This window comes from Calonectris borealis, chromosome 5 (assembly GCF_964195595.1).
Source record: "Calonectris borealis chromosome 5, bCalBor7.hap1.2, whole genome shotgun sequence".
NCBI lineage: Eukaryota > Metazoa > Chordata > Aves > Procellariiformes > Procellariidae > Calonectris > Calonectris borealis.
Window position 1 is genome coordinate 17,120,900 of NC_134316.1, and position 22,384 is coordinate 17,143,283.

A 22,384-nucleotide genomic window follows, 5' to 3' on the forward strand; every position below is an offset into this window, starting at 1 on the left:
GTGGTAATTTTATTTAGCTATGTCTATTTAGATAGAATAGAAGCTTAAAATGATAAATGCAGCAGATCAAAGTATGAAATAAGCTAATATGCAAATCTAAATATTGAATGTTGGTTTCATGGGGTTTTTTAGTAGTATTATTCTCCTGTGCTTGTTATCACCATAGTATCCAATGATCATAGTAGTATCACAATAAAGTTGTTGCAGCATTCTGGCTTTATATTTCTAACATTCTGCCTGTATTACAAGAACTGCATTGTCCTTGAAAGGCTTGTGAATTTACTTTACTAGGTATTTGGAGTTTTGTATTTTAACTTTATCTTCGAGGATGACTTGGTTAAAATGCCAGTTTAGATGTAAGGTAGTACAATCTTTGTATGCAGTAGAGCTCTATTTCTACTGATTGTAGCACATAGGAGACTAGACATTAAAAAGCCAAATTATTAAGTTTAATTGTTAGGTGTTTGGAATTAAGAAATTATCATTTGCAGCATTACTCTTGGAGGTTGTTGTCCAGAGCTTGATTTTGTATTACATATTGAAGACGTAAATCCTGCATTTAATTTAAATGTTTCTGTAGAGAGAATTCTGTAGATTATAGATTGGCTTCCGTATCTTATAGCACGTTTCTCATTTAGTTATTTGAGTTAGCTAAACAAATGGTTTCTACAACAAAAACCCACCAACCAAAAACCTCAAGTGAGCTATTTAACGGTTTATCACCTGACCACATTAGAACATGAAGAACTTAACCTTAGAGTAAAGCTTGTGCTATAACATATGCCAAAATACATTCTGGTTTTGGTTTTTTTTTTTAGATATCGGAATTTTGATCAGCCTCATCGATTCTATGTAGCTGATGTATACACTGATCTTACTCCACTCAGTAAATTCCCCTCCCCTGAATATGAAACTTTTGCTGAATATTATAAAACAAAGTATAATCTTGACCTGACCAATCTCAACCAGCCACTGCTGGATGTGGACCACACATCTTCGAGGTAACAACAGTCATATTCGTGTCTGATGTTTATAGTTTGACAATAAAGTGCCTTTTTTTCTTTTTTTTTTTTTTTTTTTTTTAAATTATGGGATAAAGCTGAGGGCTTCTGTTTCCCAGGATAATTACTGATTTTTTTTTTCTTGAGGGGTACTTACGTTATAACAACCGTAACTTGAGTCCATTTTTTCCAGAGGTAACTGTGTTGTCACTTCACAATGCATTAAGGGTGAATACTAAGAATAAGTTGTCACTTTACAAAGTTTAGGCTAGTAAGTTCTATTCGTTAATGATGTACTTCCATTAAAGTATTTTCACATGGTTTTTAGACTTAATCTTTTGACTCCTCGCCATTTGAATCAGAAGGGGAAAGCGCTTCCACTAAGCAGTGCTGAGAAGAGGAAAGCAAAATGGGAAAGTTTGCAGAATAAGCAGGTAATGTAGAAGAATCTAATTCAAGTTGCTTCTCTCTTAACAGTGATATGACGACTACCTTTACAGGTAAAATTCTTTTCTTCCCCCTTCCTCTCCTCAGATACTGGTTCCAGAGCTCTGTGCTATACATCCTATTCCAGCATCATTGTGGAGAAAAGCAGTTTGCCTCCCCAGCATACTTTATCGCCTGCACTGCCTTTTGACAGCAGAGGAACTAAGAGCTCAAACAGCCACTGATGCTGGTGTAGGGGTTAAATCACTTCCTGCAGATTTCAGGCATGTATTTTTTCAATATGTATTTTTCAATATGATATCTGACTTCATTGGAAAACAAGGTGAAAACCTAACCATTACTACATGAATTTAAAACTGATACCCTTTTTTAACTCATGTCAGTTTTCAGTGAAACATAGTTTAAAAAGACTTGATTGTGAGTGGTGAAGTTAGATGCTGCAGTCACTGTTCTTTTTGGAAGAACGTGGCTTTTTTTTAAACATGTATGTGTATATAGAGTCGTCTTGTCTTGTTTCATTAACAAAATCGGCATGTATTTTTACAGATATCCTAACTTGGACTTTGGATGGAAAAAGTCTATTGACAGCAAATCCTTCATCTCTATTCCTAACTCCTCTTTAGTAGAGAATGAAAATTACTGTAAGCACAGCACAATTGTAGTCCCTGAAAATGCTGCACATCAAGGTGCTAATAGAACCTCTTCTGCAGAAAACCATGACCAAATGTCTGTGAGTTACAGAACATTGCTCAATGAGTCACCCAGTAAACTCCAAATTGATGTCTCGGCAGAACTTGCAGCAATTAATGGTGTTTCTTATAATAAAAATCTTGCCAATGGCAATTGTGATTTAGTTAACAGAGACTTTTGCCAAGGAAATCAGCTGAATTACTGCAGGCAGGAAATACCTGTACAACCAACTACCTCATATCCCATTCAGAATTTATACAGCAGTGAGAACCAGCCCAAGTCCAGCAATGAATGTACTCTACTGAGTAATAAATACCTTGATGGAAATGCTAACAGATCTACCTCAGATGGATGCCCCAAAATGGCAGTGACCACCAGTACTTCAAAAGCTATTACTCTTTCAAAAGACAGAGCAGATTCTGAAAAGAACTCTTCCAGTGGGTACTCCTCAAAAACTCTTGGTCCTAATCCTGGTCTCATTCTTCAAGCTTTGACTCTTTCAAATGCTAGTGATGGATTTAATCTGGAGCGGCTAGAAATGCTTGGTGATTCATTTCTAAAGCATGCCATCACTACATACTTGTTTTGCACTTACCCTGACGCTCATGAGGGACGGCTATCATATATGAGAAGCAAAAAAGTAAGTAGTAACAATCCGATGATATTATGTAAAAGGCATGCTGTAACAAGCCATATATATGAAAATTTCACTAGAAGATTGAATGGTAACAGGTTGATTTAGTTCCACAGCTTTACTGATTATACATTGGGTAGCATGCATATTAGGAATAAAAATACAGGACTACAGGATTAGTGTTGCCATAACTGTGATTGATTGAAACTGTTTTCTACAGTTCATTTTGAAATCTAAACCAGCTGATTACCAGCCTAAGAAAGGACAGGACTGAGCAGAACTAAAAGTTCTGGGTTAGTGAGGACATTTGGTGGACTGAACACTAGAGCTGTATTGAGTAGAAACTCTTTAACAGGAGTGCTTGAATGAAGGCGTGAAAGTTAGCAGCACAGAGCCTTAGGTTGTAGCTGTATTTGACCTTTCCTTTGTTTCCTCAATAAGTTACTTTCCTTGAAGACTTTTAGCATCATCTTACAGGAACACTAAAAATGAAACAACAAAAAATCTTACAGAACTCTTACATCAAAACTTTTGAAAGTATTTTAAAGTAAATGTAAACAGTAGTGAGCAGAGTCTTAGGTTTGGTTGCTGTTGTTAAATTCTGGAGTAATCAGTCATGTGAAAGTTTGTTTTGTTTGGGTTTTTTTCACCATGAAATGTGATAACTTGAATTAAATGCTAAGAATTTGACTGTCTACCTTTAATAAAATGCATCACTGAGAATTAAATGATTGAGTAGTTTAATCTTGGAAAATAAGGAGGGCTAAATAAATTGCACAGTTCAAATAAAGGAAGTGATTGAATATTCAAGTTAAAATTTCAAGACTTGAAACACAGAGAGTGTGTTTAAAATGAGAAACGAAGATCAGAAGTTGATAGTTGAAAAGGAAGTATGTTTGTGTATGTGAGCATGCTCTTCTCCCTTCCCTTTAAAATATTTAAAAGAATTTTAGAGGCTATCAGAATAACATCTGGATTATGACTTAATAAGATTTGTTATACGGAACTGTTTTAACACTTTCTACTGCCAAGGTTTAGGTCAATCTACCCGGAATAGCAATCATTTTTCATTCCAAATCGAGTCTGAATGTTGATTATTGATACTGGTAATTAATGACACTTGTACAGGTTATATATACCGTTATTTTAAAAGGGGCAATAATTTTGTTTTGCAAAGAGAATTTAATCTATCAGATTTCTTTAACTGAAATTGTCACACCTAACGTGCTTACTTTTTAAATCTGTACCTTGCTGTGAATTGGTTGTACTATATTAAGAAAGCTGAACTCCCTTTTGAGAACTAGAGAAAATGCATTAATGGTACAAGATCTGGCTTAACATGGAAAATTGTTTTGCTCCTTTTGCATTTTAACCTATTTTTATATAAATGTATGTCCAGAGGTTTATCAGAATGTTTTTCTTGAAGGTCAGCAACTGTAACTTGTATCGCCTTGGAAAAAAGAAAGGACTGCCTAGTCGTATGGTGGTATCGATTTTTGATCCCCCAGTCAATTGGCTTCCCCCTGGTTACATAGTAAACCAGGACAAGAGCAACAGTGATAAGTGGGAGAAAGATGAAATGGTAAGACTTCATTTAACTATGTTGAGGAATAATTATTGGCGTGTGTGTATTCCCTCACCCCTACCTCCTCCCACCTCCCAGATATTTTGGTATGTTTTCAGCAAAAAAAAGTAAATCTGTATCTTCGTTTCCTTTCTAAAACTTCACTATAACTTATGGAAAATAAGAGGAAAACTGATCCTGAATAGAACCTGATGTAAGGAAATTTACTGAACTTCGTCCAATAATGAGTGTATATATTAATGGAAAAGCAGAGAAGAAAAACTTTTTTGCTTGTAGTTAGCATGCTCTCAGGAGTTTTTCTGAAATTTCTCTTGGAAATTTTAAACGGAATTATCATTACTGGCTTTGCTGTAATATGTATAGGCAGAAGACTGCTTTTTAATAAATAATGTGTTCACCTTTATAGAATATATGAAAAGGAATTGCTGTATTTCATAGTGCTGAGGCAGAGTGGAGATTAGAACTGGCTTGATAAAATGTTCAATATTGGTTGCTGTTAGCTACACCATGGGTATTACTGAGAGCTACTTCTCATCCAAAATACAATGCTGGCTTAGACACCCTCACTGTCACCAAAAGCTTCAGAATGACAAATCTTAATGAGGAACGATTAAAATTATTTTCTGACTAAACTCATTGTATGTCGAGAGTAGAAGTGCATGTGTAAGAAATATCACTGATCACAGCAGTCGGTGAAGTAATCTTTAAGTGTTTGAAACCGGTTTGGAGGTCAGGGGAAGGGCGTGGAGGGACTTTTTTCTTTTTCCCAATTCTCAGGACCACACTCGGATTGTCGAACCACCAGAGGGCACATGAGAGGACTGTTAGGTAGATGTATTGTGCAACTAAATGTTTATTGCAGAATAAAACCACCTGATTATTGTGGTTCTGTATTGTGCCAAGACTTCATTTCAAAGAGACTTACTGCTATACCTTTCTAAAAATAAAATAGCACATTTGGGACAGGAGCTAATCATTGCTTTTAAAAAGCTTTTAGTTCTCCATAACTTTTCAGTGGCCTCTTCCTCTTTGCTAGTCACTATTTATTTGTGAATAAAGCACACAGTTTCAGACCAAAATGCAGACAGTGATGCAATTAAGAAGTGGGATTTTGTGCCAAGTTGATATTTTGCTTTTTTGGATGTAAATTTCATTCTCCATCCATGGGCTGATAGTCTATGACTGGGGCTAGAAATCTCGTATCATTATGACAAATTATTACTAAAACATCCTAGTCAAATGTTGATTTTTTTTTTTTTTGTGCTATCAGGCTTTATTAAGGGGAAAGATCTTCCTTTGTTCATTTGATCAAATAGCTGATTTCCAAAAAGCATGGAAAAAAAGCACTTACATGTATTTATCTTCAGCTTGTAAGTGGCCATAACTTATTCAAAATCAGTCAGGTATTCGTTACAAAAAGATTCTTTCTTCTGGGGCTCATGGTTTGAAATGCTGTCTAATGATGAAAAAAATCAACTACCAGAATTGCTTCCTGGCTCCTTTACCTACTGTTAATTCTCATCACTTAGAATTTTTTTTTTTTTTTTAATACAAGAAGCGATGTGCAGACAACGTTAGGGTAGTTCATGTAGCTGTGCTGCTAATTAAAATTAATTTTATTTTAAGAAACTTGTGAATGAAATTGTAGTAAAAATGAAATTTATCATTTGTTAAATCTTTGTGAAAACAGACACTGAAATCTGTTTTGGATCGTCCATATAGACATGTCTCAGAGAGTGTATTTTTATTTCAGTGACAGATATTACAGGTGGTGTGTAACAACTAAAAATCAGCACTAGCTCTAGTTGGGACTGGTTAAATTAGTCTTATTTTGAGCATTTTACTGCTACTAGTGTCCAAAATAACTATTTCAAATCAAATTTTGCTCTTTCTGATCAATTAAAGTTACAGAAATCCCCGCTGTGTATATGCGAGATGGGTAATTACAGCAGCAGAAATTCTTTTCGCAAAATGTCTAAACTATGAATTTCTATAGCCACTTTTTTTCCTCTCTCCTCTCATTACTAAACCTGACTAAGCCTGCTCCATCCTGATGAGGAACATCGTGATCTCTTTGATCCTTAGATGCTTTCAAGTGCTGCCTAGTGCACTTCACAACTGCCACCCATCCACACCTCTAGAGAGTTGTGCATTTGGCCCAAAGGGAGAGGTCCCCAGTGGTAGCATCTGGTTCACAGATTTGCAAGATTAAGTGACTGAGACCTACAATATGACATACATAGATTGAGGGCAGATATAGGCTGTTTCACTTGATTCAAAATTCTGTTGGCTTTCAGGACCCAATCCAGAAAAGCACTTTGAATCTGATCTTGCTCCTATCAAATTCGGTGGCAGAATTCCCACTGACATCAGTGATGCTGGGTTGAGCCTGTGAATAGTCCTTTTGATGTTAGGAAGACTACTTGTGCATTCAGCTAATATGTTTAAGTGCTTTCCTGGATTGGGGCCATGGCAGATTGTACAGCATTGTATAGCTTGGGCATATCTGTGTTCAATTTATAATTTACATCAATCCATACCAATTTGCTCAATATGAGCGGGGAAAAAACATGAGACATCACTAGTTTTACTGTTGTGGGTATGTGTGTAAGTATTAGAAAATTGGTGACAACTTTAACTTTTCTTTTAATTAGTTAAGGCTATAAGTATAGCCTGAAAAAAACAAAACTTTAAACAAATATGTACTTGTTTAAATGATAGGATTAATACTAGTTGCCTTTGCATTGAGTTATTATCATCCTTCATGATTTAATGTATATGTTAATACTCAGTTTGAAAACAAACAAACAACAAAAACCTGTGTTGAAGTGTGCCATTTTTTCTGCTTTTCCATTTTTAGACCTGCCTTATTGAAATCCTGGTGATATTACATGTATGATAAACTGGAGAGATTTTATATTTGTTAAAATTAAGAACCACAGTACAACTTAATAATTCTTACACAACCAAAAATTGGCCTATATCTAATAAGCAGCAAGATCATTTACTGAATCCCCAACACATGCGGTCAAGACTGCCACCCACATAAGCATTAGATTTTTGCCAACTAACTGGTATTAGACTCTCATTTTTGATCTGTAATATAAAAATCACCTAGACTGATTCACTAAACTTACTTTCTACTAGTTTGCCAAGTAGACTGAATTAATTTGCATCTAACTGTGTTTGAGAGCATAGATAAATGTATTTTGCTGCTTCAGGTGATGATTATTGAAGGACTGCAAGCCCCTTAGTATTTGCCATAGAAGGATATAGAAAGAATCTTCAAAATTACATTGGTTAAACATTTGTAATAGCCTTAATTAGCAGCTAGAGAGAAGGATGCAACCAAAACTTTCTTGTACGTCTCTAAATTTAATTTATAATTCTTTCTTTTGTTTACTTTGGCGTGCAAGTATATGTAATGTTTAGTGGGTTTCAAATTAATTGTATGTACATCACATTCAAGTCTAAGCACGAGTTCCTATGAAATGCAGCATGTGTTATATGTAGAACATACGCTACTATAGGTTAGTAATAAAGGTTTTATATTCCAAGACAATTGCTCTAGTCTTAGAATGCTAGTGTTAATTGAGGTTGTATCTGATCAGACAATGTAATTAGGAACATTAATTTAAAAATCAGTCTTATTATTAGCAGACACTACTCAAATCTTACTCTTCTGACAGTTCTGGAATAAAAGTTTCTCGTTTCCCTCTTCAGTACTATATTTTTTTTGTTCTTTCATAGACAAAGGAGAACTTGTTGGCTAATGGTAAACTTGATGATTATGATGATGATGAAGAGGATGAAGACCTAATGTGGAGGTTACCCAAGGAAGAAACAGACTTTGAAGATGATTTTCTGGAGTATGATCAGGAGCATATCAAATTCATTGATAATATGTTAATGGGATCAGGGGCTTTTGTGAAGAAAATTTCTCTCTCACACTTTTCAACCACTGATTCAAACTATGAATGGAAAGCACCCAAAAAGTCATCGCTGGGTAATGTTCAGTTTTCATCAGATTTTGATGATTTTGACTATAGCTCTTGGGATGCTATGTGCTATCTGGATCCTAGCAAGGCCGTTGAAGAGGATGATTTTGTGGTGGGCTTCTGGAATCCATCAGAAGAAAACTGTGGTGTTGATGCAGGAAAACAGTCTATCTCATATGACTTGCATACAGAGCAGTGTATTGCTGACAAAAGCATTGCAGACTGTGTGGAAGCCCTGTTGGGCTGCTATCTGACCAGCTGCGGTGAAAGAGCTGCTCAGCTTTTCCTGTGTTCATTGGGGCTGAAGGTGCTCCCTGTAATTAAAAAGACTGATTGGGAAGGCTCTTTGTGTGCTACCAGAGAGAATTGTAACAGTGAGCAGAAAAATCTTTCACCAAACTCTGTAGCTTCTGTAGCTAATTCAGAGCCTTCTCTGTATAAAGACCTGGAGTATGGCTGTTTGAAGATTCCACCGAGGTGTATGTTTGATCACCCAGATGCTGAAAAAACCCTAAATCACCTTATTTCTGGTTTTGAAAACTTTGAGAAGAAAATAAACTACAGTTTTAAGAACAAGGCTTATCTTCTTCAGGCATTTACTCATGCCTCATACCATTATAATACCATTACTGGTAAGTTATCTTAAAGAAATTAGTGCTTTTCCCCATATTGTAAATGTAAGAGAAGCAGTTTAAGTTGTGTTCACATATGTAGTCTTTAAAGAGGTACTTTAAGAAGTCAATAGCCTCTGAATACAGAATCTTAGAAAAGCGTAACTTGCCCCTTATTTAGAGGGGGATACTTGTTGAAGCTGAATCTCAATGATTATTCATATTTTGACTTGGTACAGATAGAATATTTACTGAAGCCTAACCAAGTTTTGGGAAAAAGCAGCATTTTTCATCTGTGAGGCTGTATCACTAGGTGTATATGACTGACATTAGATCCTCATTTAGCTGAAATAAGTTATTGTAGAACTCCGGAAGATTGCAGTGTACTTCTAGAAGGTAGTGATCATGTTTTGCAAATATATTTAGCAAATTTGTCCCATAATTTAATCCCAAGAATACTACACTTTGACTGTACTTCTGAAGATTAAAAGTAGACTATACAATTTTTATTAGCGGAATAGTTTATAGGATAGCAAAATATGGAGACTTCCATTTGAAGTTGTGAATTAGAAGGCTTAATTTAAGTCTAGGCATTTTATTGCATAAATATTTAAAGTCAAAGTTTGAAGCAATTGACTAAATCAGACTAAATACTAATTCCAGGTTAACTGCTTAATGTTTCTGTACATGGTCTCATAAAAGATTTTACAGCAGTACAAATTTGTATTTCTGTAATCTTCTTGAATTACTTTTGCTTATACTAATTAATTTAGTATTCATTCATTCTAAAACTTTAAATATTTTCCTATGATAATATGCACTTAAAAACAAACCATGGTAAAGTTCCAACCCTATTTGAAGTGAACGGCAAATTCCTGTGCAGTCAGCTGTCTGAATTTTTCCCCATAGTGAATTGGTTCCTTATTCCAAGGAGTAAGAAAGCTCTGCTTCAATTAAAGAAATAAGTCATTTTGAAATGTTAGTACATTGAGAAACAGTTCTGACAAAACGCTGAAATGCTCCTTTGGTTTTTCATTCTAGGTGATATTACCCACATACATATATTTTTTATATATATATATATAAATAAAATTTATTTATTTATTTACTTTTTACAAATGTTTCACAAAACATACAGAAGGTAGATGATTCCTTTTTATATATTATATAGTTTATATATATAAACTAACAAACAGAAACCTTGAGGCATAATGTTTAGATGAAATTACGTTGTTGGTAGCAGAAACTTTTGATTCCATTTCTATTTACCAAGTAAGACAATTGTGAATTGCTGTTACCGCTAACTTTTTCTCTTAAGGAGTAGCTAGCGGTTGAGATCTGGCAGCGTCTTAAGTTCAGCTGCTATAAAAGCAACTTAGTACAAGCCATTTCACTCTCATGTTACTTCTGTAGTAATTTTGTCTTCCTTCTCTACCCACCTATCCCTGTTTGCTTTCAAGAGGGTTTTTTGCTTTTGTTTATATTCTAAAAATAGACCTCCATAGCTCTCTATTCCCATGTCCCCTGTCAATTTTCCAAACAGCAAAGGCTTGGCAATTTTAGTTTCCAATTTAAAAGACCCATTCTGAATGGGAATATCTGTTCAGTGCTTTTTGAGAAATCTAAATGTGTGGCAAATTAGATGAAAAATCTGAGATTGTATGTTCCCCCTGCTTTTAATACATTGATTTCTTTATTAAATTTTTTGGAGGTTTAATTGTTTTTGTTTTCAGATCAGCCTGCTGGTGAAATCTCTTGATTTTACTTTTCTGATGTTTCTCAGCACAACGTGAAGATCCTGAGTAAAAGCATTAATTGATTATGAACACAAGTGTTTTGCTAGCCTGACAAATTAACATTGGGTTCAAAAGTGGCTTTATTATTAGATAGAACTTCTCCTGTTTTTTTCTGAGACTTTTTTTTTTTTATAATTCAATAACAATCTCTTTAAACACAAAGATACCTGTTCTGAAAAACAGATTGTCTTCTCTGAGCATTGGTTAGTTTGTGGAATTTGCATGGCAGTGTACCAAACCTCTTATCCAGAAAGGCCTGGAAAGAATGTGTGTCTTAAACTTAATTGTGGTGTTATACATTCTTCTATTTCCAACGCTTTAAGATTGTTACCAGCGCTTAGAATTCCTGGGAGATGCAATTTTGGACTACCTCATAACCAAGCACCTTTATGAAGACCCACGGCAACACTCTCCAGGAGTTCTTACTGACCTACGATCTGCTCTAGTCAATAATACCATTTTTGCATCATTAGCTGTAAAGTATGACTACCACAAGTACTTCAAAGCTGTCTCTCCTGAACTGTTTCATGTTATTGATGACTTTGTGCAGTTTCAAATGGAAAAGAATGAAATGCAAGGAATGGATTCTGAGGTTAGTGGAAGTAGAAGAAATGTGTTCAGTATCTGATTTGAAGCATGTGACTGGATTTCTTAGTGTGATGTGCATTTTTGTAATGTTTTAGTTTTATGCACACAGCAGCCGTAAAAGCAGGCTTCCAGTAATAAAGCATGCAATATGCAAGGTAAAATACAATCTTCAGAAAGTATAAAGTCAAGAAGAACATTCAGAAAATAATTAAATTGAAACTAGTTTGTCTCTAGATTTTTCTGTGACACTTGATTTCAGTCACCATTTTGCTTTTGTGTTGTTGTTAGAACAACATGGCGGGGGGGGGGTAAACGCTTTCTTCACTGTCAGATTGGAAGCGCTACTATACCATAAAGTTGTGATGAAGAGTTACTAAGTCACGTAATGCTGACTCAGGATAGGATATCCATGCAACATCATGAACAATACTACCTTGGCACAATGCTGGGATTATTTAGTGTAGCACACTGACAGAGATTTCCACTGTTTTTTGTCCGGTGATTTCTGCTGGAGCAGTGTCATTGCACTGTGCTCACAGGTGTTTGACATGCTCCTAGAGGCTTTATCTCTGCTAGCCAGGGAAACATTATATGCATCTTTCAAATAAGCCACTTGAAAAATAGTTTAAGTAAAGACTTGCAAACAGAGATCATATCTGTGCTATGCAGGAAAGCTAATGATAATGAACATCTACTTGCTGGAGAATGGACTAAAACTAACTCATTTAGATAAGCTGCTCAGAAAATGTATGAGAGCAAGGGCCTTGTGAGTCAAATTCTAATCAGAGTCCTGGAAGAAATGGACTTTCTCATTATCCTTTCTTTAAAAATGTTATCCAATAGATATCCCTAATAGTTTGTCTTCTGAAAAACTGACCAATCTCTTAGAAAATATACTATCTGAGAATACTCCAGCACTAAATAAACATGCTATCCCTGTCTTTAGTATTTTCTTCTTTCTGATACACAATTTAAAAGCTTGGGAATCAAAATACTTCAGTTACATATATGTGTTTACAGGCGTTGTACTCTGTTGCAGACTGAAATCTGTACATTGACTAAGAGAATTGACTAAGAAATTTGTCACTGAAATTTAGGTAATAGAAATTATTTTTATCAGAGGATCAGACTCTGTTATTTGTCTTGTTTTCTTCACAATATGAGTGAAAAGACTAAAAACTTATTTTAAGAGCCCATAGTAGTGATTTTTAGCTCTGTTCAGTTTTTGCTAGTGTGCAAAAAGATTGCCTAGAAACTTCCACCAAAGTTGCAACCAAATTGTGTGATAGCTGTTTCAAATAAAATTCTTGTTTCACTCTCCCTGCGCCTGCTCCCTATCTTGGTCTGGCACTGAATTACTGAAAACTCTTATTTAATCAGAGTTAATGCAAGAGTCTTTGTTTCTGCAGTTCATGCCAGCTAGACTGGTTTCCATGTGTGTCTCCACGTCATCTGCTTTTCTTTTTTCAGATCTCACTCCTGAAACATCTGTTGTCCCTTGCCTTATAGCTCTTAGTTTCTCTCTCCTTCTGTTATTTCAGTATAACTCAAAAGTACTTCAGTTTGCACTTGGTATGAAATACACTATTCAAAACAGTTGAATTTGTTTTTTAACATCAAAATTCCCATTTGGAGTATGTACACATCAGGTCTGACTTCTTGTTTGATTTATTTTAGGTAGAAATATTGGGTGGGACTAGTTTATGAAGTATTATGGTGACTCTTAAGAGGACTGAATCAGGTTTTAAACCCCAAATAGGGGCCAAATGAGTGAGAGGGTAGCTGCTGGGGGAAAAGACCGACAAACTTATTTCTCTTTAGGCAGAGAAGTGTAATGGTCAAAAACTTTGTTTTCAGGTTACCTTGGTCTTAGGTGAATGTATATTATATGTATTTGAGGTATTTTTAGTAAAGGATTAGATTAACTCAACACTTTTAAGACATACATGGGAAGTTTAGTTTTAATAATGAGAATAGACTATTGTCTTAAATTAGTAGCATAGAAGCAAACACTGCCTGCTACATTTAAAAAATACCTAAGTGTGCCTGTTGGTTCAGTCTGATGTTGCTGGTTATCAGTTATTAATGGCTTATTTTACTAATGCTTGTTTCATGCTTGTCTTCTGGGGTAAATGAGTTAAGGAAAGGTACATTTGACTTTCATCCAGAGATTGGATTTACAGATTTTAAAGTCTCCTTCTAGGAGATGTTTAATGTATGAACTCTTCCTTTGTTATGAGTAGCTTTCTAGTATTAACTGATAGAGCCAAGTCTGTTTCTTATTGGAAAAAACAGACCCATGGTGAAATCCTACAGAATTGTTACAGGAGGAATTCACAAAGCATATAAGGTCTCTGTGTGCAATGGTGTTTGGGATTTTTTTTCGCATTTGAAAAATGATATATCCAGCAACTTTGGTTTCATTGGGGAATAAAAGAACAATTTCACTGTGGAAAGTTGTCAATGAAAAACTTAAAGGAAGCAGTTCAGGATAGGATGTAAGAGAGCTTACATTTCTGAAGATCTTTGTTTTATTTTAAAAGAAGCAATTGTTTTTCTCTTTTCTCCTCCCCTTCTCTCTCCCTCCCCCACTTTGGCTTTTTTTTAATTGCAAACAGCTCAGAAGATCTGAAGAAGATGAAGAAAAAGAGGAAGACATTGAAGTACCAAAGGCCATGGGGGATATATTTGAGTCCCTTGCTGGTGCCATTTATATGGATAGTGGAATGTCTTTGGAAATGGTTTGGCAAGTGTACTATCCAATGATGAGGCCATTAATAGGTATTGTCAGCTTTCAGAAAAAAATTAATAATTAAGTGCCATCTGCTATGAAGAGAACAAAGCTAATATTTTTTTGTTTGTTTGTTTTTTTGTTGTTGGTTTTTTGTTTGTTTGGTTGGTTGTTTTTTTTTTTCAAATAGAAAAATTTTCTGCTAATGTGCCCCGTTCCCCAGTGCGAGAGCTGCTGGAGATGGAGCCAGAGACAGCCAAATTTAGGTAAGAGTACACTTCCTTTGGTACACGTTGCCATAAAATGTTCTTAAGCTGTGCTTCATAAGCTACTGAGGATTTTTAAATTATGCTAATTACTTTTAATTTCTTTTGCACTAAGCAGCTAGCGTGATCACTGTGTTCACTGATTTTTTTTTTTTTCCTTGCATAACTTTCTGAGAAAAGTAATGATTTCTGTTTAACTATGCTGCTGTAACTTCTGTAGAAAAGAGAATGTAGGTCTCTTGTTTCACATTAACTTGCCTAGGCAGTAAGTAATTCTTGTGTATATTTTTGCAGTCCTGCAGAAAGAACTTACGATGGAAAGGTCAGAGTAACAGTGGAAGTTGTAGGAAAGGGAAAGTTTAAAGGTGTCGGCAGAAGCTACAGGATTGCCAAATCTGCAGCTGCGAGAAGAGCACTACGAAGCCTCAAAGCAAATCAACCTCAGGTCCCAAACAGCTGAGACTCCTCTTAAAAATAAACAAAATGGGGTAAAAAAAACACATACAAATAAAGCAAATTTTTAAAAATGTTGATGTTGAGAGGAACAAATTGGAAGACAGAATTTAAAGTTTGTTTGATAACAGAATAGATGACAAAACATTTAACATGTATAAAATTTTGGAACTAATTGTAGTTATAGTTTTTTGCGCAAACACAATCTTGTCTTCTTTCCTCACTTCTGCTTTGTTTAATCACGAGAGTGCTTTAATGATGACATTTAGCAAGTGTTCAGAATAATTGTTGTCAGGTCTTTTTGGTTTACTTTTATTGTCAGTACAGCTTTGCTTAGTGTTAGAAGGCCAGGGAGCTTATGCCTAATGCAGTTGCTAGATTTATATATAGTAATCTTGAAATTCTTCAATCTGTGCACTAGTGCCAGTCATAAAGCAGTTGATAAACTGTACTGGATGATTGGGTTTAAGAAAGAATAAGTGTGCCAGTATTCTCCTTTTTTTCTTTTTTTTTTCCTTTTCTTTTTTCTCTCCATGTCATCTTTTTACATTAAGATGGCATTCCCAATCATTATTGCACTTATTTGTTAGGGACAGATTTTAATTGAAATGGCTGGCATACTGGTAGAATGAAACTTCAGTTTCCTTATGCCACGCAGTCTTGCATAAAAAAAGGTTCTTGCCTTAAAAATAAATAAACCCTCATTAATAATCTTTAATTTCTGATCTTTTTTGGAACAAACTGTTTTACATTCCCTTCATTTTGTTACGCATTTTACAATGATACAGCTCTATATTTACAGTACAACTCATTACTATAGCTGTGACTTATTACAGGATTATAATAGAAATTGTATTCATATATATGTAATTAGGTTATTTTTAACAATTCTGAGGAGGTGGTTAGTCTACAGTTTTTTTTATACCATAAACAAAATATGGTCTTTGGCTAAAATTGCAATTTTACACAAACCTGCAGGCTAGATAGTTCCAATACTGGAAACAGTAATGAATAATTGCACAGTGCAGACTGTCACTCTAACAAAATAACCTTAGACATATCACACCTAAAATATGCTGCAGATTTTATAGTCAATTGGTTACGTATTTAACAAACAGAGCACCTTTACACTTAGAGATATTTCCACGTAAATTTCTTACTGTACTTTTCAGAGTTGCATGCATATTTCACCTACCAAAGCTGTGCTGTTAAATAACATGAAAGTTGATGTTTGAGATATAACTGCCGTACTTTTGATACATCTGTGATTTAGGTCCTTAATTTAGAGAAACTAGCTCATTGGTGTTTTGGTCTACTGGGGGTGGGGGGGAAATCATACTTTTATTTTTTAGGCTTTGCCTATACTTCTTTAATTAGATTTTTGTAGGCACTCTTCACTTAAATACCTCAGTTCTTTTTTTCTTTTCTTTTCCTTCTTTTTTGCATGCATTGGTTTTTTTTCTGTTTTGGTGCTATGTTTATATATTATGCTTGAAATTTTAATTTTTTGCACTGTAACTATAATACCTCTTAATTTACCTTTTAAAAAAGCTGTGGGTCTCGTATTCCCACCAATATCAGTAGAGGTTTGCTGCAATTTTGCCCTGTTAATTATGCTTGAAGTTTGAGAAAGCAGAGCAAGGTGTTTTAACGTTTTCCAGCACAATAGTTTGAACTTGATGCTGTGTCTTATGTATTAAATTACAAATAAATACTGTATTTCCTGCTTTTAAACCCTATTCCTTTCCTCACAAATGCACACTAAAACAAAACAAAAACTGTCAGCTCTTGCTTTCTTAACAAAAAAAATAAAATAAATGCCTTAGTGACAAGGGGTAGACATTAAGCTTTTCTGAAATACAGTTTTCAAAAGTTCATGTATTTTCTATCCCAGTCATTTTCCATTCTGCAAGAAGGACCATTCTTGTATTTGAAAGCAGCATTGTTATAGTAGTAAGACCGAGAATTAAAAATACGAGCTTATAAAAAATTCTAGCATTTGTTTGGTACTTCAGTCATGAAAATATAACAGGGAAGTGTAAGACCTGCAAGTTTTGATGTGTATAAAACAAATGTAAATGAGATGGAACAGTAAAAACATGCAGTCTAAATTTTCAAAGGTAAATTGCTTTGAGTTAGCTGTTTGGAAAAAAAAAAACCAGACACTGATTTAAGTTATAACTCTTTCTTCATGGTAGGAGTGAAGTTTCGTAGAGAAAATACATGATGACTAATGTTAACAATTCTGTGTTTCTGGCCAGACATCAATCAGCAGATAAAATCAGACCATCTAGAAAGTCTTAAGTAGTTTTAACTGCATTATGAAAAACTAAAATTTAAGTTACTCTTTGAACGCCTAAAATTTCTTCCTGATTGTTACAAGGTTATAGATTCTCAGGGGTTTCAGGTAATTGTTAGCAGTAAAGTGCTACAGAGTGTTTTGATGCAAAGAAAATTAACTGAACTTGCTCTGTGTTTCAGAATAGTTTAATGATCACTTTGTTACTAGATAAAGCCTATGAATTGGAAATCTGAAATGTGTAGTGGCTGACTATAAAGTAGTTTCTGCTGCTGATGCGTTTTTAAATGAGTTTTAAATGCCGTAATTTTTTCCAGTGTGACCTCATTGAAATATTTTTTATCCTTTGAGATAGAAAATTCATATTAGTTTCCATGTTATACATCTGTGTGTTTTACCCTACAGTTGATATGATTTTGATATTGGACAGTGTATGCTATTAAAGACCTAAATCTGATCATTTGAAGGTTGGGATAGAAATCACTTGACATGCTATAAGCACAAGTGTAAGCGGACTGTTGCAACCCATCTTCAAAAGCAACCACACAGGCTCATCATAAATAGTGTGGGGGTTAGTTGGCATGAACCTTGTTTTTTTTATCTAAGTCCTGTTATACTGTACTTTAAACAGTCCTCCTAACTATGCTGCGTTTTTATTTTTATGGCTTTTTTTGCGCTGTTCTGTTCATGTAGCACAAATAAGCATTGCACTTGGTACCATGCTTTACCTCATTTCAAGGAAAAAATGCTTAACAGAGAGTAAAAATGTGGTTTGGCCTTGCTGCTGTTCTGATTTACTGAATTTGAAAAAGATAATTATAATGCCTGCAATGTGTCATTTACTTGCACAACTTAAACAGGTCATTTGTAATGTCTGTGGCATTTTTACTGTATGTGGAAAAATACAACAAAGATGTGTAACAACTCTTGATTGTATTTTAAAGCTATTGTTTTTCTGCTACATCATTTTACTGTTATGTGAAGTAATTAAAATTAGAATGACCTCTGACACTCCAGTAATTATCTCTGAACAAACCAACATATTATGGGTATAATGTAGTTTTTGCAAGAAGACAGCCCCTAGTAATTTGGTCAACCTCAACTAAATCTCTGCTCAGTCTGAATATTGAGTGCCCAGTAGCGACTTCTTACGTGTTTGTTCAGCTTGATGCTGCTAAAATCCATCCATACAGGAAAAAAGCCTACAATTTTTAAGTCTCATTACACAATAGTATGTTGTGACTGCAGAGTACAGAACTTGGACAAGAACCAGTTTCCGTGCTGGGGCGGAGAATAGTGGTGGCCCAGGGATGAGGTGCCAGATCCTCAGCTAGTGCAGATTGATGTGGTGTCATTTTAATCAATGGAACTGCATTCTTTTACATACCTGAAGATCTTGTGCTTATATGTATGTTGCAGAGTTTGGGTTTTCCTCCTTGTAAGCAAATATAGAACCATAAACTGGAAAATGTGGGGTTTATGTTACTGCATATGACGTAACTATGCTACATGCATTTATCGGTATAGAAAGTGAAATCTTTGTATCCCAGTCACAGCAGCCCACGTAATCTGAAAATGACAAATAGCATCGTGGTCTGCTGTGATACTACACTTGCCTCTGTCTGACAGTATTCTGGGTTTGTATGTTTTGGGTGGGGTTCCCTACAAAAACATTCTCATGGAAATCTCTGTATTTATTATATGAGTAAATCGAGAAGGATTTTGATTTTTGGTACTTAATTACTGACATTGATCCTTTTCCAATTGCTCTAATTTTCAAGAAGTTAAAGTTAATTTCTTTACTTTCATATTAGGTTTAAAACTTAAAACACTACAGTTCATGACCATGAAATGTAATCTAAATATCAACTGTAACTCAACCTGAATTATGTTAGCAAATATCTAGAGGTCATTGTAGTATACTCCACTAGCAGTTAAAATTAAGTTCTGACAAAGCTAACTACATTTCTTAAAAATAAATTTTATCCAATAAAGTCCTTGGGTTTTTTCCCTCTTTTATTTGAATGGCAACCACAGACTACTTTAATTGCTTTGTAGATGCACTCAGAATTTACTGCAGCAGCAAGTTGGAGAGAAAAATGTTTGTGAACAAGAATTGGAAATTGCAGGCATTTTTATTGTAAATAGTTTGACTGAAAAGATGGTTAAAATCAAGTAGAACGAATAACAAATATAATTTGATGGACAATAAAATATTTACCATCACATGCTGCAGCTGTCTTTAAGGGACATAAAATGTAATTCATTCATACTGTAATCATGCTGCAGAAGTTTGCAATCTGCACCTTATGGATCACAATTACCTTTAATAGTTTTTTGTAATAATTGTAGCTGAGTATATCTTCAATAAAGTTATGGTCTGTTCACCTTGTATTGTCTTTTTGCTTTTGTTTTTAGTTCTCTTAATCTTTCCATAAATCTAGAGTTTACAAAAAATTACTTTTCAGTCTCAGTCTAAATAAAAAAAAATAATTTGTGAAAACATTATTTCTTGACCTTGTTTAAAGACAAGTCTGCTTGTCTCCTTGCTCTGATGAATGAACTGTCTTCATAGCTATGTGAAGACTCTTAAGGGACACTCAGGTTAAAAATGATGGTGTACATGCTACAATTTGATCTCTGTGTTGACCATTATATCTGCAAAATTTCTGTTGGAGCTGGGAGGCCCCAGAGCCCAAGGGTTCAGTAACACAGGTTGCACAATTCATCACGTTTTAAGAATAACATGTTAATATTAGCTAATAGTCTCAATATTAATAATATTGATTTTAATTATTTTCTTCCATTTACTTTCCGTTAGTATTTAACTTATCCTGAATATTGAAAGCATGTTTGTCGAGTGTTCTGACTGGCACACCAGCGTCATGTCTATGTTTTTCGGAGACGAGACAGAACCTGCCAGTCAAAGATCAGGAGTCTTCCTTTTTGAAAACTTCCCAATGCATCAGTCAGTTTCTTGGCATCTGCAGTGGGCAACTTCTACTACGTGTTTTGTCTTAGGTTGTAGAGAAAAGCCTGCTGAACTGCTGGAGGCATGGTGGTACCTTTTCCTGGGACTTGGAGGAGGGCTGAATCACCTATGTCTTTCAACGGTGTCAGCTTGTTGCTTGTCTCAGCTGTAATGAAGCAAGCTATTCTCAGCTGAGAATCCTGAGGAACCTTGTGGATCTTCTGTGGCTTTCCAGCTCTCTCTTCCCCCTCTAGGTCCACCCTGACACTGATGGCACTGATAGGTAAGGCCCTTTAAGCTCCAATGTGTAGGCTAGTAAGCCGTAGTAGGGGATGACAACACAGCCACCACCCCCCAAGTTCTATCAAGTGGGTCAAATTGGAAAACTTTTGTTCCCCAAATTTTCTACAGGAAAGTAGGCCTGAAAATAATAATTAAAAAAAAAAATAGTTTAAGATGCCATTATCTTCCTGTTCGTTATGGAGGAATGAGATGAGGGATAGCCATCTAAACATCAGTCTCAAAGGAAGTGGTCCATCCCTTGCTGGTAGTAGCATGAAGCATCCAGAGTTCTCCAGGAAGTCAAAGTGTAAAATCAATAAAGCTTCTGCTTCAAAGGCAGGTGACCACATTTTTTGCCAGTATGGCAGCATCATCTACTTACTGTAGATTTTGAGTACAGCTTATTTGCAATGGTGTTGAAACCGCATAACATAAAATAAAGATCCTTTTAGTTTTTTAAATTTAGGCTGCTCAGAATGCAGCAATGACTGGGTTCTTCCTGCCCCCTGAAGGAACATCAGGCTTGACTTAAAAAGAGGAATAATTAACTTTAGTAAAGCTGTAACATCAAGACACAAATTTTCAGGCTAGTTACCATTTGTCATCCTGACAAACCTCAGTGGCCACTCTATAGGAATCGAAAAGAGAATACCTCTATGTCTATCTGAAGAGGAGTTTACGGGTACTGGTTTCTCATCTCATTATTATAAGAATAAATGTGTTTCATAATTGCATCAATAGAGCTAAGAGATGTATTTGGTTAACTGCTATTCTTCTTAAGTAAAACCTTATAGAAAAAGGAATTTGAGTGAAAAGTGAGGGGAATAAGTTTTTGAATATGCTTGCCCTGAAGAGATAGCAACAAAGCTAATCATAACTTTAAGTCCAGAAACAGAGGAGCAGATTTGGTGCTTGGCTGGGCTTCCCTTAACACTTCTGCTAGAGTCCAGGTGCAGGATCTGTTCCTTAGAGGAAATCTTGTCAGTGGACACAGGCAGTACTGACATGTAAGTGGGTTTTGTTTTTCTTGTAGCTGTGATTGTCCTCCCTTATTGTAGAACATGAACAATACTTTCATTTTGGTGAGTAAAATAAATAAGAACCTTCGATGTGTTATGAAAATAGTATCATATACTTTGCAGCTTAACCACCTCCACTTACCTGGCTTATATTCTTTTTTTCTTTTTTAACATTGCTTTTTATATATATTTTTTATTGGAAGTCTCATGCTAACTCTTAAATTGAAGTAATTTTCTTCTGTTAACTTGAAAATTTCCTGTAGTTTTGGGTTCCTGTCCAGCTCCCACTGAAGTCACTGGGAAGACATCCACTTGGGCTCTGTAATTTGTGTACATTTGAACTTAACACAAAAGTCCTTCAGGTATAGTAAGTGTAAAGTCCAGACGTCAAGTAGAAGTTGAGAAGTGCAGTGATGTGCAAAGGCAGCCTCTTCTGTTCTGCTTCTATTTTTGAGGCTCTTAAGTAAAAATGGTGACATGTTTGCCAGCTAGCTACTTTTGAGATGGCCCACCTGTTGTGGTGAATGTCCAACTGCTTGCTCCATTTTCTTTTGCCAGGTGGGCAAGATTTAGAGGGGAGGAAGGAGGACAATCTTCCTCACAGCTTTTGTTAACAACTAGGATGCTTCAGCTAACTTCAGGCATGCGCTCTGCAGACAGCTGCGTCTGGGCAACTCCCACCCATTTCTTCTGCTTTCAGTCAGCAGCCGCAGGGCACCGTTCGGTTTTCCTGCCCTTAGATCACCCCTTCAACATGAGGTGAGTTGAATGAGAGAGGTCCCTTCCTCCCCTCCCAGGGCTGGCACTCAGCTGATGAGATTGATCCCATGCTGTAGCTTGAAGCTGGAAATGTTCGTTCAGGGAAAGTGATGGAGAAAGGAGGAGATTTCCTCTAGCTGCACACGCCGGCGAGTCGCTAGTTACTGCAGGGTCACGCTCATCTCTTGCCGAGGTGAGGATGATCCCCTCTTTACTGCCACTTGGCCTGAAGCAGGGGAGTGAGTATGAACTGC

At 35.6% G+C, this 22,384-nt stretch overlaps 1 protein-coding gene across 1 annotated transcript in view; it reads left to right on the plus strand.

Moving 5' to 3' along the window:
• Positions 1–19,491, plus strand: part of DICER1 (dicer 1, ribonuclease III) — a 69,266-nt gene extending 49,775 nt beyond the window's left edge. Inside the window, 10 exon segments of the mRNA XM_075151176.1 lie at positions 819–1,001; positions 1,330–1,435; positions 1,536–1,711; positions 1,995–2,778; positions 4,199–4,354; positions 8,108–8,987; positions 11,086–11,354; positions 13,969–14,131; positions 14,272–14,347; positions 14,642–19,491. Coding sequence (XP_075007277.1) covers positions 819–1,001; positions 1,330–1,435; positions 1,536–1,711; positions 1,995–2,778; positions 4,199–4,354; positions 8,108–8,987; positions 11,086–11,354; positions 13,969–14,131; positions 14,272–14,347; positions 14,642–14,807 — 2,959 coding nt within the window. The 3' untranslated portion in view covers positions 14,808–19,491.
• Positions 19,492–22,384: the final 2,893 nt, after the last annotated feature.